The sequence below is a fragment of the Pocillopora verrucosa genome, chromosome 14, assembly GCF_036669915.1.
Source record: "Pocillopora verrucosa isolate sample1 chromosome 14, ASM3666991v2, whole genome shotgun sequence".
Classification (NCBI taxonomy): domain Eukaryota; kingdom Metazoa; phylum Cnidaria; class Anthozoa; order Scleractinia; family Pocilloporidae; genus Pocillopora; species Pocillopora verrucosa.
Window position 1 is genome coordinate 9,532,226 of NC_089325.1, and position 15,327 is coordinate 9,547,552.

Here is a 15,327-nt window from a genome sequence, read left to right on the forward strand (position 1 = left end):
AATTATTATTTCCGAGTGGCTTTTGAAACCTGATGATATTCACACCCACTAAATTGGTCGAAAGAACCAAAACGCTGATCTAGCAGGTTTTATTCCCGTCGCTCGACTTCTTAACAACGAAAAGGACAAAATTTACTCCATCGCCCAACTTAAGTTAAATCTTCTTTGAGGCGAAGAAACGCTATGAGGCAATTCGACAGAATCATCTTTCTGTGCGTGGTAAAAATTTGCGCAATCATGAAATGAAAGAAAATAAACGATTGAATAGACAAGAGAACTCTCTCATCGCAATCCCAAAACAACTTAGAAATACCCGTTTTATTATTCTGTTATGCATATTATGCCAAAATATACAATATAAAAAGTCACAAATAACAGATCATGCTCTCAACAATGTCGGCTGTGATTTCACGCGAAAATAAGAAGTTTTAATGTTTTTTCTTTTCTCAGTTTAGTTTACGCTCAGATTAAAAAAGATTTGACCTTTCTTTTAGGGTGATTTTGTTAACCATTTTCTTTTTGACGTAAAGGAAAAAAATATCAGTACCGCACAAAAAGCTGATGAATATTTATATCTGTAGCTTTTTCATTAACATCCTTTGATTCCGGGAAGGAGATTTCATGGGTCACCCGCGGCGGAGAGATCCGGTTATGCTAGTGATTGAGCAAATAGGTGTTCCAATGCCTGCCGTTTTACCAGCGTTGAACGTGCTTCTCACGCAGTTTTATGGACATTTCATTTTCATCTTATCACTGACTTTATTTAGTTTTCATGGTCGCTCCATTAATAACTGTTGACATGAAAAGCAAATATGATACTCGTTTTCTAACCTTAAGACAAAAAAGCATTTTATTTGAACTTCGGGGTAGAATTACTCAATCAATTACAGACAGACTAAAAAAGCATTCTTTAAACTGTAGATAGATTATTTCAAAATTTTGCAAGGCCACCATATAAAGCGAGACGGTGTGTACTAAAGACGAAAACAAACCCCAGGATACAAGTTTAACCTTACAAGGCCGTGATCGAGCCCTGAATTTTGCTGAAAACGAAGAATTCGTAACGAGCCGTTGTTGTTCAAAGCCGTATATTTTGCTTCTTGAGTACCAGTAGTTTAATTGGAATTATTTTCATTTGATTGAGCTTAGAAGCAAAAAAGGATAAGCCAAAGAACATGCTGTTAATAAATCGAAAATATGTAGAAAATTCCGCAATGTCACGAGTTCAATCAGAAGTAAATTAAAAGAGAATCTTTTTTATCTTAAAAAAAATTGAGTTTTCATTAGATCGTTCTGTGATGTTTCGAAGCTCCAGTACTTCGACGTTGTAACGTTCTAATTTCCCAGAGCCCTCAGCGTTCGCTAGGGAGACTAAGTCCGACTACCTAAGTAACCACGGAAACGTAATCTTTTCATTGTGTTCCAATATGGCGCACAAGTATGACCTCCTATTAGTAGAAACCAAAACAGACGGGAAAAAGAGACTTAAACCATGGTAAGTAAGCCTTTATACTGTCCAAATGCAATAAAAAGTATAAGAGGCTGTTGAAAATGAAGTTAATGGCATATTAAGTGAGGAATCATTCACTGAGAAAGCCATATTTATTCCATCAGATCAGCTTTGTTGCTGTTATGGCGAACAAATCACGGAGAATTTGTGGAGAAATATGCTTTGCTCTGTACTGCTTGATAAAAGAAATAGTTAGATTGAAAGTTAAATCTTTTCTTTTTGTGTCTTCAATGATATACATGGATGACTTTGTTGTACCAATCGAATTGATTAAACTATCTGTAATTTTATTACACACAGGTATAAAGAAAGATTAGAGACAAAGTATATAAAGCCAAGAAAGCTCAGAGGAAATTCAGAAACGCTGATCGGCACGTCTTGGACGTTTTTAGAGAAGGGAAGCGATGACTTTAGGGATGGTCTTCCCCCTGAAGCTAATTATAATTATATTAAGAAGGTGAGACTGAGTGCGTAGACGTACTAGTAACGAATTATCATCGGATTATAAGTTATTAATTATTTAGTGATAAGTAATAGAAAACTGCTTGTAGGGCATTAAACCTTGGACCCCTAAGAGTGACCAGCATCTAATTTCTCCTCACAATATCTACCCTGAATCAAACATTAAGATCACCAGAATGAAGGAAATGATCAGCAGTTAAAGAAACTCGATCTACGTTGTTGAACAAATTATCCTTGTCAGGAAATGTACAAAGAACAGTATAGAGAATATTCATACTGATGCTAGAGTGTGAAGGGTTAACAATCTCTTTTATTGAGTGATGATGGATAATTTAAGGTAACTCCTCAGAAATGTTTGCTTTGTATGATAGTTATTTCTAGATGTGCACATGTAGTTGTTTTCTGTTTTGTGACAGGAATTATTTTCCTTTGAAATTTAACATTGTATGAGGATAATTTATTTGGAGTGATCAACATTAAATTTCTCTTGACAAAAACAGTTCATAATGGAGCAGAAAGGTGATGAAAAAAAAGAGAACATTATCAACTATTAGGGTTATTATTTGCTTTAATTGATACCAATTCTCAGAGCTTAAATTGTGAGAAAAGTTAAGCAGACAGTGAAGAGAACTGATATTGAGGTGATGGGAGTCAAAGATAGAAAGGGTCAATTTGGTGATATATATAACAGCCTTGGAAAAAAGTAATTCCACTTTTCTTACATGTCTTTTCTTTCAGACTAATACTGGGTTAGGACCAAACATAACTGGATCTGATGAAACAATAAATGAATATATGAAGGACAGAGTGAGATTTACAAAGAATGAAGCCTGTTTTTCAAGGTACATAGTATGTTTATCAATTGACGGTTTTTACAAGTTGTTACACATTTCACCTTTGTTTCCTTGCATCCCTTGATGTAATCTGTGCTGGTGCAGTACAAGTTTTATTAGAGAAAGTAATTGACTAACTTTAAATAGGTAAGAATTAGTGGCTGCTGACACCACTGTATCTGCAAACTGGGTAAGACCTTACATAATCTATAAAGGGGTAAGTTTCTAAAGAAACTGTGGTGCTGCGTCGGTGGGAGAGTATAGCAGGTAATTTAGTGTTAACAACTGGGTTGAAAACGTAAATTAGCCACCGTGAAGGGTAAAAAAGCTGATGTTTCGAGCGTTAGCCCTTCGTCAGAGCGATTGATGAAGGGCTAACGCTCGAAACGTCAGCTTTTTTATCCTTTATGGTGGCTAATTTACGTTTTCAACCCAGTTGTTAACACTAAATTACCTTACATAATCTAGTTTAGCCAAACTTTCTGATCCATTTGAATCATGTGGGAAAAATTTTGCCAAAGTTTGTTCTTTATGGTATCTGTCAGGTCACTTCCCCTTCAACAACAAAGAAGAGGTAGGGTGGAGGACATCGAGTTTAACTTGACACAGCATCCTTTGGCTCTTTTTCCTCATTTAGAAGAGTCTTTACCTCCTGATGTAAGCTTGTTTAACTTAAATGTTGCATAATTAATTATACTCATTGCTGCTTAAAGGGTTACAAGTGCTGATTGTTTTGTTGCCAATGGAGACATAACATCATAAACTTGCTACATTACTGTCAAACTCGGGTTGCCAAAATGTATGTCTTACTGTAAGTTTAGTAGCTGAAATGTTTTCTTACTGACCATGGTGACCAAGGTGGTTGCAGCTTAGAGAACTGCAAAAGTTCAAAGAATGAGAAATTTGGAACCACTGCATTTGTATGGCTTTTCTGGAAGTCAAGACTAACACAGTTGAACCTCAATTATCCAGACTTTTGGACCAAGACTGGGCTTAATAGTTGAGATTCTGGATAATTGAAAATATGAATATAAATGGAGAAACTAAGATGTTTTCTGTCTCATCATGAGTGAGGGACAAAGAAAAAAATTCTGAGTCCCTGTGAGGAATCAAACCTCAAACCTTCAGATTCCGTGCTCAGATGCTCTACCACTGAGCCACAGAGCCTCTGTGGTCAGCAAGGCCATATATGAAGTTCATAATTATATATTGCTGATCCTGCATACTGGTAGGATCAGCAATGTCTATAGCGTCATGTTTTGTAATCAGAATAAGAGAGATGGTAAGTTTTAAGCTTGGTAAAGAAATAGAGAAATAAATATAAACTTTTGTACTAGATAATTGGGACCAGAAAAGCTAGTCCAGATAATTGACAAAACCTTGATAATCTAGGTCTGGATAACATAGGTTGAAGATAATCTATTCAATGTTGTAATTAACTTGGTGGGGTGCGAAGATGATGTAAAAATTGATAGCACCAAACTCTATGATATAACTCTTCACTTATTTCTCTCTGTGTTGATCTAGGTGTTTGAAGATGTTGTTGAGATTCTAGATCCAGAGATGAACATTGACAGTGAAACTGGAGATGAAGAGATGCAGGTAAAGATACAGTTTGCACATTAATCTCTTTCATAACTTTATAACAACTTAAAATTATTATTCTTACAAAACCAAAAATTTAGAAAGACTGTCAAGATTCAAATGTTTCCTTTTCACAGGAAAGTGATGAGGATTCTGAGGAAGCCAAAGGAGCTGGAGATCAAGATGAACTGCAGGTAAAAAGTTACATGAAAAATGCAGGCTAAAAATTTTCTTTGGCGAACATTTTGAAAAATGACAGATGAGATCTAAGCTGGGAATTAGATTCTTAACACTGTTCAGTCAGTTGGTTGCATCTGACTGAGTAGTATTCTGAATCTACTCCCCACCTCACAAAAATGCCCAGGCTAAATGTTAAAAATAGTGGCCCTGAGTGAAGTCCGCTTCTCAAAGGAAGGCAGCCTCCAAGACCTTCTTCTAGGCAGGGAAACCTGCAATAGAAAGACACTACTACTACTATTACTACACGTCTCCTGAATTTGTGTTGACTGTAATACCTAATAGATAATTTGCATTTTAAAAAATATTTGGGAGAAGGAAGTGCTTAAACATGGAGGGCAGTCATAAAACAAGTCCTTCTAATTTTCATGTTTAGCATTTCTTTTTCTTTTTCAGTCTGTGAAGAGTGGAGGGTCTGGGAAAGTAAGGTGAGGCTTTTGTACAACAACACAGTTTTTTCTAATAATGTACTCATTGCAATTTTTAATTGATATCTTGACATAAGTTTGTTTGACATATTTACAGCAACTCTGAGTCTGAGAAGGATCAGTCCAAACTCACATACAAATGGCTCCCTAAACAAGAAGATGTACAAAAAGAAGAGAGCAAAAGAGCCAGTAGGCGCAAGGCAGAGTCTCCAACATCGGTAAATATTTTGATATTCAAAAACTGCTTTGCTGGTTAAGTCATAACATCTTTTAGTGCAGTTTTCACCTTACTGTTGAAAAATCCAAACCAGGAAAAAAACAAAAAAAATAATCACAACAACAAACCAGACCAAAAGTTAACATCATTATCAACCAATGAGATCTCAAAGTTAACACAGGCAATCTGTTTTAAGTGCAAGAAAATGCAAGTGACTATGTTGGGTTGGTTCCAGTTTTGCATTTGGTTGGTTGAAGTTTCCTGATCAAACCACAGACCAAAGTAAAGCGAAACCAAAGCAATTATCCAGGATCACTTTTGATACTCACTGCTCTCTGAATCAATGAAATAAGTGCATATAGGACTGCAGTATATGAGAGGACTCAAGACTGCATGTACTTTCTTTTTCAGGATGCAAGGATACAAGAAGTAACCAAGGAATTTTGTGAATGGGTGGCTGGCTTAGTGAGTTTTATTTTAATAAGTAATTTAAAAAACTATGAACTGAAGGTAATTTAGATATTCTGGACTTTGAATACCTCAATTTTCTTTCTTTTTCATAATTTTTAAGGGTGGTCAAAGCAACAATATAGAAGAGTCAACAGTGATGAGTTTATTTGCCAGTGGATATGAAACAAAGGTTAGTGTCTATTTCAATCCTTCCTAGCAAGAGTCAGTGATATGATAAACGATGTTTTCCGGTCACAATACTTTTCAACTTTAAATCTAATTAAGCCAGTGTAGACCAGGGTTTATTGTATTCAGAACAGAATTTTTTTTCCCATTAAATTCTCATCAATTATCTTGTTTGCAGCCAGCACTGTCAGTGCCTATCCATGTTGTTGAACTGACAAATGTTCCACCTGAGTTAAGAATGAACACTGGATCTCCATTACCAAAGCCAAGTGAAACAAGACAAGTGCCAGAAACTGAAAAGGAAAAGGTAAAGTGCAAGACCGCTTAAGCCAATTGTGGCAGAAAATGTAATGAAAGAGATGTATGTGTTCCTTCTGTGGAACTAAAAAACTTTTCCCTTCCTTGAATTTTTTTTTATCCTTTCCTTAATTGTGTTGAAGGTTTCCAGTTTTCCTAGTTGTGATTGATTTATTAGTACAGCTGGTGATATTTAAAATTCAAATCAAAGTGCTCATGATTTTTCTAAGCTTCACATTGAGTTTTAAAACACACAAACTTCTTATATGAAAGTTTTTGAAAGAAAGAATATCATTGATGAGGTGCTGCGTGAAATTTGTTTATAGGCCAAAACCAAGTACACTCCAAGCTGGGTGAAGGTAAAATATGGAGCATGGTACCTGAGCCCCTCAACATGGAAAGCTCGTGCCAGTGGCGAACCATTACAAGATCCAAAAGCACAGCAGGACAAAACACTGTCTGAGTCCAAGAAGAAAAGCCAGAAGTTGGTAAGACTGTGGCATCAACTATAAACACCAACACAACAAAACAACATTAACTCTCTATATTGCTTCACCCAATCTCCTTCCTTTTGACAATTGCTTACCCCCTTGGTACAAGTTTCCTTCTCTCCCCACCCTTCCACTGCTAGGTCATTCTCCTTCATTACCATAGAAGTATGTGAGAGAGATACACTGGGAAAGAGGTTGCACCTACACAAGTGTGTTAAATGAACTTCTATCTAACTCCACAGGATAATGTGCTTTCCACCATGCATGGAGCTAAAGCATTCAAAGATTTTATAGACAAAAAGAACACTAGAGTACCCGAATTTCTTGAAGTGGTAGCTGAACACCAAGAACCCAACAAAACTGACTCAGAGGAAACAACACAAGATGGTAGAAAGAAATCACGTGCTGTTAGCATTGCCAAATCACAATTTGGTTCAAATGAATATGTATATTGAGTGGGTAGGTTTTTTAATAATGTCAGAGGACGTAGTAGATCTGAATTTACAAGTTAGAAGTAAGGTCAACATAAGTGCAATCATACAAGTCTGTACAGTTTCTCTTTAAAATCAATTTATTCTTTTCGAGAAACACCTTAAATGGAACAAATGTAAATACATTATCTTTGTAAATACTTTATAAAGTACACTATATATTTGATATTAAAAATAATACTATGTACTTTTTTGTAATAAAGTGTTCAAAAATTGTTCCAAGAAAGAATAGTTTACCTGAATTATTATTATTTTTATCTTATTTAAAATCTCAGGCTTATGATATAGTACACCATCCAAGTGTACCTGTTAAATTTAATTAGACCATGGCAGTAAGAAGGAGTCCAGCCATCAATGCTACTACCCCCAGAACATGACAACAGTAAACTAGTAACGCTGGAATCATGATTGTTCAATTATTTCTTCCTTTTGCTTCCTTGGACGCTGTTTCTTCCCTCGCTGTTTCCTCTCAAACCACTCCAGTTCCTCCTGGGTTAATAATAAGATGGTAAATTATAGTTATTGTGGGAGACACAATGTCTAATGGTAACTGCACTGGTTATCAGGTCAAGATGTCAGGGTTCCAAACCCAGTTGGGTCATTGTGTTGTGTTCTTAGGCAAAGCACTTTTCTCTCACAGTGCCTCTCTCCAGTTGGGAGTAAAAATGGATACCACCGAATTGTTGGGGGGGGGGGGGGGAGGTGCCTTGAAATGGACTGGCATCCCATTCAGGGAGGGAGTAGTACTGCTCCTTCCATCCTAGTTGCTTCATGCTATTGAAACCTGGATAAGATCTGGTATGATGGATTGCTTGGCTCAAGTGCAGACTTCACCTTTACCTACCATATAGTTATCCTGGGGTTCAGGCTCACTTAGATTGCCATGTCATCACTTCACAGTTTCTGTTCCCATGAAACCATGACCAGCTTGAACCAAGGGAGACACATTGTTGAAAATATCTGAGTACAAGTCTACCTGCTGATTATCAACCACATCAGTGACAACATGATATTTCAGTTGACAGCAGTGGTTTCCACAAAGACGCTGACAGCCACAAGGTTAAGACAGGTTAAATAAATGATACAGAAACTAAATGATACAGAAACTTTTAAGAAGTTTATTACAAGTCAAAGGAAACAAACTTGACAGGGACAATTAGGTGGAGGCTGTGAAAATACGAGCTGTATAATTCAGAAGTTGCTTAATTCATTAATTTTAAGAACACCAAAACATCTAAATGGAAATGTAAGAAAACACACCTCATGCTTTCCAAAGCAACTCCTAAAAATGGCAACAACAATATAAACTCAAGTTGATAAGTCATAATGACAAAGAAAAACATACTGACAAAATTTCAAATTATCACTTGATTATAGCCTACACAGTAGTCCTTTCATTTTCTTTAAGCCATGCAGAAGAACTGAGGATGATTGTAAGAGATATAATTTTCTGTTACAATATAGTGAGAAATATTTCATCCCAATGTTAAATCGCAATTCAAAGAGAGGGGAGAAATCGTAGCAGTTTGAAGATGTCTCTGGTGACTAGAAACATATGGGAATTTAAGGGCACTGACTTTCCTAAGGTCACACAATGACAGGCAATGTATGTAATTGACTATTAATAATATATTTTGACTAAAAGTAGGTAGTCCTCTGATACTGGTAGTAACCATCAAAACATGCAAATACATTTGGGTTTCCATTTAACTCAGATTTTTATATTTTCATTCATGGACAAAATCTGACAAAATCAGTTTGGGCACAATCTGATAAACATTAATGAAAACAACAACCTCAGTAAGAAGTTATCAGAAAGTATACATATTAAGAGCAGCATCCTAACCTGCAAAGTTCAGTATATTTAGACTGGTGGTCAGTCACCTACAATGTGAGGAGGAAAAACTTGTAACAGCAAGTTACAACAGGTTTATAGTCAATTGAAATCAATTCTGTAACTTCACAGTTCCAAATTTACAGAATAAAGAAGAGAGCATGCTATGTACTAGGGTAACAAACTGTTTTCTTACCAGCATGGGATGAAGACTCACAGCTGTGCTGGCCACAAGAAAATAACTTTCCACAAGGCTTTCCACACGACCAAGATTTAGCACTGCAACATCTAACCACTGGTGCCTGAGATCCACAGTGACAGGATGCAAAGACAGTCTTTGGACAAGGAGGACACGGGCCTGTATCATACAAAGAGCACATGAGGAGAAATGACAAACTTATCAGCTGGAGGGTATCATAATTGACATAACACTAAATTCTCATTTATTTTTCCTTAAAAATCTGAGGATGTCCTCCCTTCACTTCACACTTTTCTACAACTACTTAAAAGCTGATCAATGCTTCAGCATTGCCTTTCTTGAATTGGCCATGGTAAATATATTTTAATTAATAATAACCACAAATTATGTCCTAGACAGTAATTAATATGTTATAAGTTCCAGTAATCACTATGTTGATATAAATAGTACAGCTACAATTCAAGGTAATCCTTGAATTGTAGCTGTACAGTCTTGTTATTTTTTTTTCCAAATTATAATCTTCCCATAAATGAAGCATTCTTTTTATTGAAAATAGTACTTATTTAAAGGAGCCACACTGTATGGCAAAAAATTGTCTCTATCCTCTCCACCTGATGGAGGCCATTAGTGTGGCATTTAATGGAGAAAATACAGAACTCAACCTCAAAAAACTTGATAGAAATTATGTGGAATAAACAGAGGAAAAACTCTTGTCAAATTCAAGAATGTTCTAATTTAATCATAGCTACCATACCTGCTTTTCACAAAAGCAATAATATTTTGTGGGACATTCAGACTGCTTAAATTCACCGGTGCATTTGGGGCTAAATTATTGAAACAAAACCAGCTGGTTATTAATTAATAATTTAAAAAGATAAAAAGACCGAAAAAAATAAATGTGACAAAATGGAACCAACTTATTTTTCAGGCCTCAGAGTAAAAGTTCAGAAGTCCATTATTGTAAGCAAGTCCGTTATACATACCAAAACTACGGCAACTCAGCAGGATTTAAAGTATCATCTGAGGTCAACTGAGTATAAGCAGCTCGGTCCATTCCTTGCCCCCCTTTGAATGCATTGCAGGTGAGGAGTTGAGCAACACCGGCTGCAGCTCCATACCTTAAATTAAAATATATATATATATATCAAAGGAGTTTTCTAAATTCAATCTTTACAGGTTTTAGGAGTGTAAAAACCTCGCCTAGTTACAAAACCATTACGATATCTGGCACAATATCCCAGATATTTGTGTTGCAGTTTTTTGAAGTTCCGAGCTTCTCGTTTAAAATCAAACGAAATGCACAGATAGCGTATGCTCGAACTGACTCCTTAAAATATTTAACTTGGACAATCTTTAATAAGACATCACAAAAGAGTTCATACACAAATGAGTTAACATATAAATGGAAAAATGTATTAAAGATATTGTCCAGTACATGTAAGAGAGAGAGACGAGACCAATAGAGTCAAATGCTTTCCTCGCAATCTTTCCTACTTGTCCTCTATCATGAATTTCATTGAAGGAAAAACCCTGAGCACGAGTCGCGCTCATTGGGCACTCGACCCAGTCTGTCTACGTGTTCGGGCCACGTGAAACCATGAAAATATAAACACTTGGAAAATAATTTCAGGCGAGGCAGTACATTAAACCCGTCTCTTCATCTCCAGCTATTCAGCTTGTCTCGCTGTCATACAACAGTCTTCGGATGCTACCTCCTTCATGAATGTTATTTCAAGAGTAAGTTAAGCCAAATAGGAAACTCTCCATGACAAGTGTTAGATACCTGTCAGATTCATTCACCAATCATCTGTCAGACAGTTACAAAGAGTTTACTTTTCAGTCCCGGTGGCCACGACAGTGTTTGATTGCTTCGAACAATCCCTTAACGCTGCTCAGGAAAGAAAAGATTCTGTAACGATCTCCATTAACGTCTAGGTATGTTTTTAGCTTTTACACAATCTAATATCAGGGCAGCCGGAACTTTTTGCACACTTGCCAGCGATATTTCACCGAAGAACTAGTATTTTATAGAAAATACTATGCTTATTTATCGCCCAACTGAAGTTAAAGTCGCTGCCATGGTGTGGTGAACATTTCATATCGGGCGATAAAGCAGCCAACAAATGTTTTAAAGGCTTTTCGGAAACGTAAGCGAGTATAAAGTTTCGAAATTTGGCTGTGAATGGAGAAGCGCGGCAATTTGTCTAGACTAAGTTATATATCTCACTCTTGACCGAAAACTGAAAAATTGAGCCATTCACTACGCTTTGTTAGAAAAGGGTTGCCGCAACAAAGCATGTTGATCAAAATAAAGATTCTGATGCTGAAATTTATTATTGGCAGCTGGGAAAAAAAAAGCTTTGACAAAAACCTACAAATTCACGCTAAAAGCTGAAAATTATTTTGAACCCTGGATGAGGCATGATGAAAGTGTGTTCGGTTCTCCCTGGTCCTATGGTTTCGAGTACTATGAGAATTAGCGGTGCGAGACCAGTCTCGAAACTTGTCGAAACTTGCGAAACTTGTCTCGCAAGAAAACCAACTCTATACTACGTACCATGTGATGAAAATAATTTTTGATTACTATATGTTTCATAATTATATGGAATCATGTCGTGACATATATCTTGTCCACTTGGTGGATACTGATATGCTTTTAAATTAAAGAAATATTTTCTTTTTAAATTTTGCTCGCTTTCCATTGTGTGAATTCTCAGAAAAACAGGAAGTATTATTGTGCGACTAAATTCTCGGAAACGAAGTAGGGGGTTCCCCGCTGACAAGTCTAAGCTTACCCTATTGTTTTCAAGGCTGTATGATCGTCAGTCTACAGAGCAGGCGTAATTTTCGCGAGCGAATGCTCAGTATTTTCTTAAAGAAAATTATGGCCGCCATCTTTGATTTTAATGGCAGTGGAAAAATGGGGAGAGTGTTTTCGGTTTCCAATTTCCCCATTGTTTCGCTTCCCAATGGTAAATGCACCGTGCAGAATCTTCCTCTAAATCCTGGTGAGTAGAAACGAGTACGTTATTGGCGCTTAATTTCGCGATTTTGGCGAGACAGTATTTCCGAGGTTTTATTTTCGCGACTTAAATGTGTAAATATGAAAAGAGGGCATTAAAATTCGCGATTCATTTCTTTCGCACTTCATTTTAATTTTAAAAAATTCTGAACTTTTGACGACTGCATGAAAGACCATCTAAGGAGTTTGTACAAATCTGGCGATTCATTCTAGATTCTCTACTCCACAGGTGAAATCTTTGCAAATCATCGTTATTTCAGAACAGAAGATTCAAGATAGAATTTACCAGTTAGACCAGTTGATAATTTGTTTATCTCTCGATACATATTCCGTATACAGGTATGTTGATATTATTACATGTTAATCATTTTTTCCTGTGATTTGAGTTTTCTATCGTGGATTAAAGTTTGGCAGTTACTGAAATTTCGAGAGCATTTTTATTCGCGGGTCTTAAATCTCGCATTTGTTTTACAATCGCGAAAAAAAAGAGATTTAAGACCCGCGAAATTAAGAACGAATAAGGTATAAGTATGATAAGGCAGGAACTTGGTATTCTAGTTCATTTATCACGCTCTTTTACATTTCACTTTTCCTTAAAAATCTGATTCTTCGATCAATTTAGACCGAGGAAGCATGGCCAAAGCATTGATTGGAATCCTTCTCGACGTCTCCCATTCCATGCGTGATAACGTGGGAAGCGGTGTTGATGAAGATGGAGGACCGTGGGCTCTTTCGATATTTGAAGTTATTGACAACCTGATCAAACACGACGTTTCTCCTGATAACTCTGTATTTGCTTTGGCCTTTGGAGCTAGAGGTGGCGACCAGTTATTAGACATCTTAACGTGTCTTCAGTCTTCCAAATGTGATCAGAAAGCCACAGATGATCAGATAGAGAAGATTTACCGAATACTGGAGGGAGCCGGTGCAAAATACATCCGCAAATGGGCAAGGAGGGAGGTCGTCCAAGGAGTATTTACACAACACAAGGCTTGCTTGTTTCTGGAAAAAGCTGAGTCGGACGAAGTTTTTCCAAAAACATTTGTCCAAACGTGTCTACCACCAAAATGCCGAGTTTTTCCTGGAGGAGCCTTAGAGGCACAGCTTTTAACCGGAGCCGAACACGCGTGTGCAAGTGTGTGGTCATCCATACGAGAAGCGACAGAGGAAGACATCCAAGGAGCACTGACAAAGGCCCAACCGTTGTTGGTCAGTTTCAAACCTCGCATCTTCAATGTTAAACAAGCTTCAGATGTATTACATGGATACATCGATGAAGGAGAACTCTCTAAAGAAAGGAGCCGAGAATTATTACAGAGAGTAGAGCCCTACATCTATGGCGACGCTCCCATGCATCAAGCAGTCGGTAGGGCGACTGAGTGTTTTGAAAAAAACGCGTCTACGTTTCAAAGTCACAAAAAGCTACTGTTTGTCTTATCAGACGGAGTTCCCACCGATGGAGGAGCTAATGACTTTGCGAGAATAAAGAAAGCGGCCACAAGATTAGAGAACGCAGGTGTGACCGTAGTTGGCTGCTTTGTCACTAAATCCACAGTGATTCAGCCCAGACAACTGTATAGTGAGATGAAGACAGACTGGGACCAAGGTGCAAAGTTCCTGTTCTCACTGAGCTCAATCGCAACCACGCAGTCGATACCACGCACCATGTTTGTTAAACGTGATTGGTCCATTGAGGTTAAGAACAATGAAACACGTTTGTTCCTGCAGGTTAATCATCCCGACCACCTACGAGAAGCTTGCGACCTTGCTCGAAAGGTCGTCTGTTCTCAGGAGGCGTTATCCGATTTGCTTGCAGACGTTGACCTCGATGTGTACATAAACCAGTCAGTAAGAGATTATGAAGCACAAGCAAAGCAAGAAGGACAGACCTGCTTTGCACATGCATCAGCTACAGTGCTTCATTTGACTATGAAGCGAATTCATGGCCGCCAGGGCAAAATCCCAGATTTCGAAGAATTGAAAAATGAAATGATCGGCCATTTTGGAAAAGAAGCTGCCGTTATCAAAACAGTGCTCGAAAAAATGTGCAACAAGTACCGTTTGCGTTACAAGCAAATTGACCTCAAGGGTGCCATGGAAGCAGTCGCTTCAAGCCGACCGGTGGTTGCAACATTTGGGCTTACCCTCAATGAGTGGGGTAGGTTTTATAAGTTCTTCGAAACTAACGGAAAAGGTATTTTAACAAAAAGGGTGATCGATATAACAGCCCGTCCTGAAAATCCCAAAGGGTTTGGCCATGCAGTGGTTTTAACCAGTTTCAACAGTGAATATTTGCGACTGTTGAATTCCAAGGGATCCGACTGGGCAGACAACGGCTTTTTTAAAGTGCAGAACGCAGACGTTCTTGGATTTAAGTTTTATGATGTTCACTGGGAAGTAGAAGATCTGAACGAAAAAGAAAAAACCTCTTTCAAGGAACTTGGATCCAAGCGTGCCAAATGGCTGATGGAAACTTTGCCGAGTCTTCAGCGAGATGATTACACCGTGAATTGTCCCAGATGCCAGCAAGATTCACCGGTCAAAAAGTTCACTGGCAATTTGTCAGGTGCTAAGTGTCCCAAATGTAACAAGGAATTCAATCTGAAAAATGTCCCCAAAGGAAACATTTTGGCTCTCAACATTTATCTCACTGCTTCAAGCACATAAATTCTCCTCGTTATCCTTTTTACTCTGATGGAGAAATGTCTAGCCTTTCTTTTTTTTATAGGGAAGATATCACAACCTCCGTAACAGGATAACCTGAACAAAGGCGCCGAATGAAAACGATTTAAGATCAGTTTCAGTTAATTTATAAGTGGTATTCTGCTTGCTCAAACTAGTTGACAGGTATGATTACAGTAATCGTCATTTTGGCATAAACAACCGACCCTAGCGGTCCTAAAAAGAAAAATCTTCAAAGATTTAGATCAAGTTTTTAAAAACCTGCAAACTGTTTCACTTTTTATTAAAAAGTACTAAAGACCTATTTCGTCTAAATATATAAAGTTCAAGTAATGTCAATTATGGAATTTTAATTGCAACAATTAATGATACATTCATTTGCTATCTAGTAACAATAAAACCGG

The 15,327-nt window shown here is 37.3% G+C and overlaps 2 protein-coding genes and 1 long non-coding RNA gene across 7 annotated transcripts; 2 read left to right on the plus strand and 1 right to left on the minus strand.

The window, feature by feature from the left end:
• Nucleotides 1-1,427: 1,427 nt before the first annotated feature.
• Nucleotides 1,428-7,438, plus strand: LOC131779713 (protein FAM47E). Its single transcript, XM_059096295.2, has 13 exons — nt 1,428-1,495; nt 1,811-1,967; nt 2,711-2,814; nt 3,351-3,462; nt 4,333-4,407; nt 4,527-4,583; nt 5,023-5,054; nt 5,152-5,272; nt 5,683-5,736; nt 5,843-5,911; nt 6,086-6,214; nt 6,531-6,692; nt 6,938-7,438. The coding sequence occupies exons 1-13, from the start codon at nt 1,428-1,430 to the stop codon at nt 7,148-7,150; spliced, it is 1,353 nt and encodes a 450-aa protein (XP_058952278.2). The 3' UTR covers nt 7,151-7,438.
• A 1,806-nt stretch (nt 7,439-9,244) lies between these two features.
• LOC131779723 (uncharacterized) lies at nt 9,245-12,111 on the minus strand. 2 transcript variants are annotated; one of them, XR_010716275.1, is made up of 4 exons: nt 12,015-12,111; nt 10,203-10,337; nt 9,974-10,043; nt 9,245-9,378 (listed from the first exon to the last, which is right to left on the minus strand). It is a non-coding gene; the product is annotated as an uncharacterized lncRNA (long non-coding RNA). The 2 variants fall into 2 exon arrangements; XR_009339802.2 differs by lacking the exon at nt 12,015-12,111 and adding an exon at nt 10,655-10,765.
• On the plus strand, nt 10,802-15,327 carry LOC131779706 (uncharacterized). 4 transcript variants are annotated; one of them, XM_059096283.2, is made up of 4 exons: nt 10,802-10,956; nt 11,060-11,154; nt 12,471-12,580; nt 12,864-15,326. In XM_059096283.2, the coding sequence occupies exon 4, from the start codon at nt 12,875-12,877 to the stop codon at nt 14,906-14,908; it is 2,034 nt and encodes a 677-aa protein (XP_058952266.2). In that variant the 5' UTR covers nt 10,802-10,956; nt 11,060-11,154; nt 12,471-12,580; nt 12,864-12,874; the 3' UTR covers nt 14,909-15,326. The 4 variants fall into 4 exon arrangements, with proteins under 4 accessions (XP_058952266.2, XP_058952265.2, XP_066018026.1 ...); XM_059096282.2 differs by having other exon boundaries at nt 10,828-11,154; XM_066161929.1 differs by lacking the exon at nt 11,060-11,154 and having other exon boundaries at nt 10,924-10,956; nt 12,864-15,327.

What these genes read in the sequence shown, in the direction of transcription:
- LOC131779713 (XM_059096295.2), top strand. Translation starts at nt 1,428, where the DNA reads ATGGCGCACAAGTATGACCTCCTATTAGTAGAAACCAAAACAGACGGG. An exon ending in AAAAAGAGACTTAAACCATG is followed by an intron (nt 1,496 to 1,810) that starts GTAAGTAAGCCT and finishes TATTACACACAG; the next exon opens with GTATAAAGAAAGATTAGAGA. An exon ending in AGAAGAAAAGCCAGAAGTTG is followed by an intron (nt 6,693 to 6,937) that starts GTAAGACTGTGG and finishes CTAACTCCACAG; the next exon opens with GATAATGTGCTTTCCACCAT.
- LOC131779706 (XM_059096283.2), top strand. Translation starts at nt 12,875, where the DNA reads ATGGCCAAAGCATTGATTGGAATCCTTCTCGACGTCTCCCATTCCATG.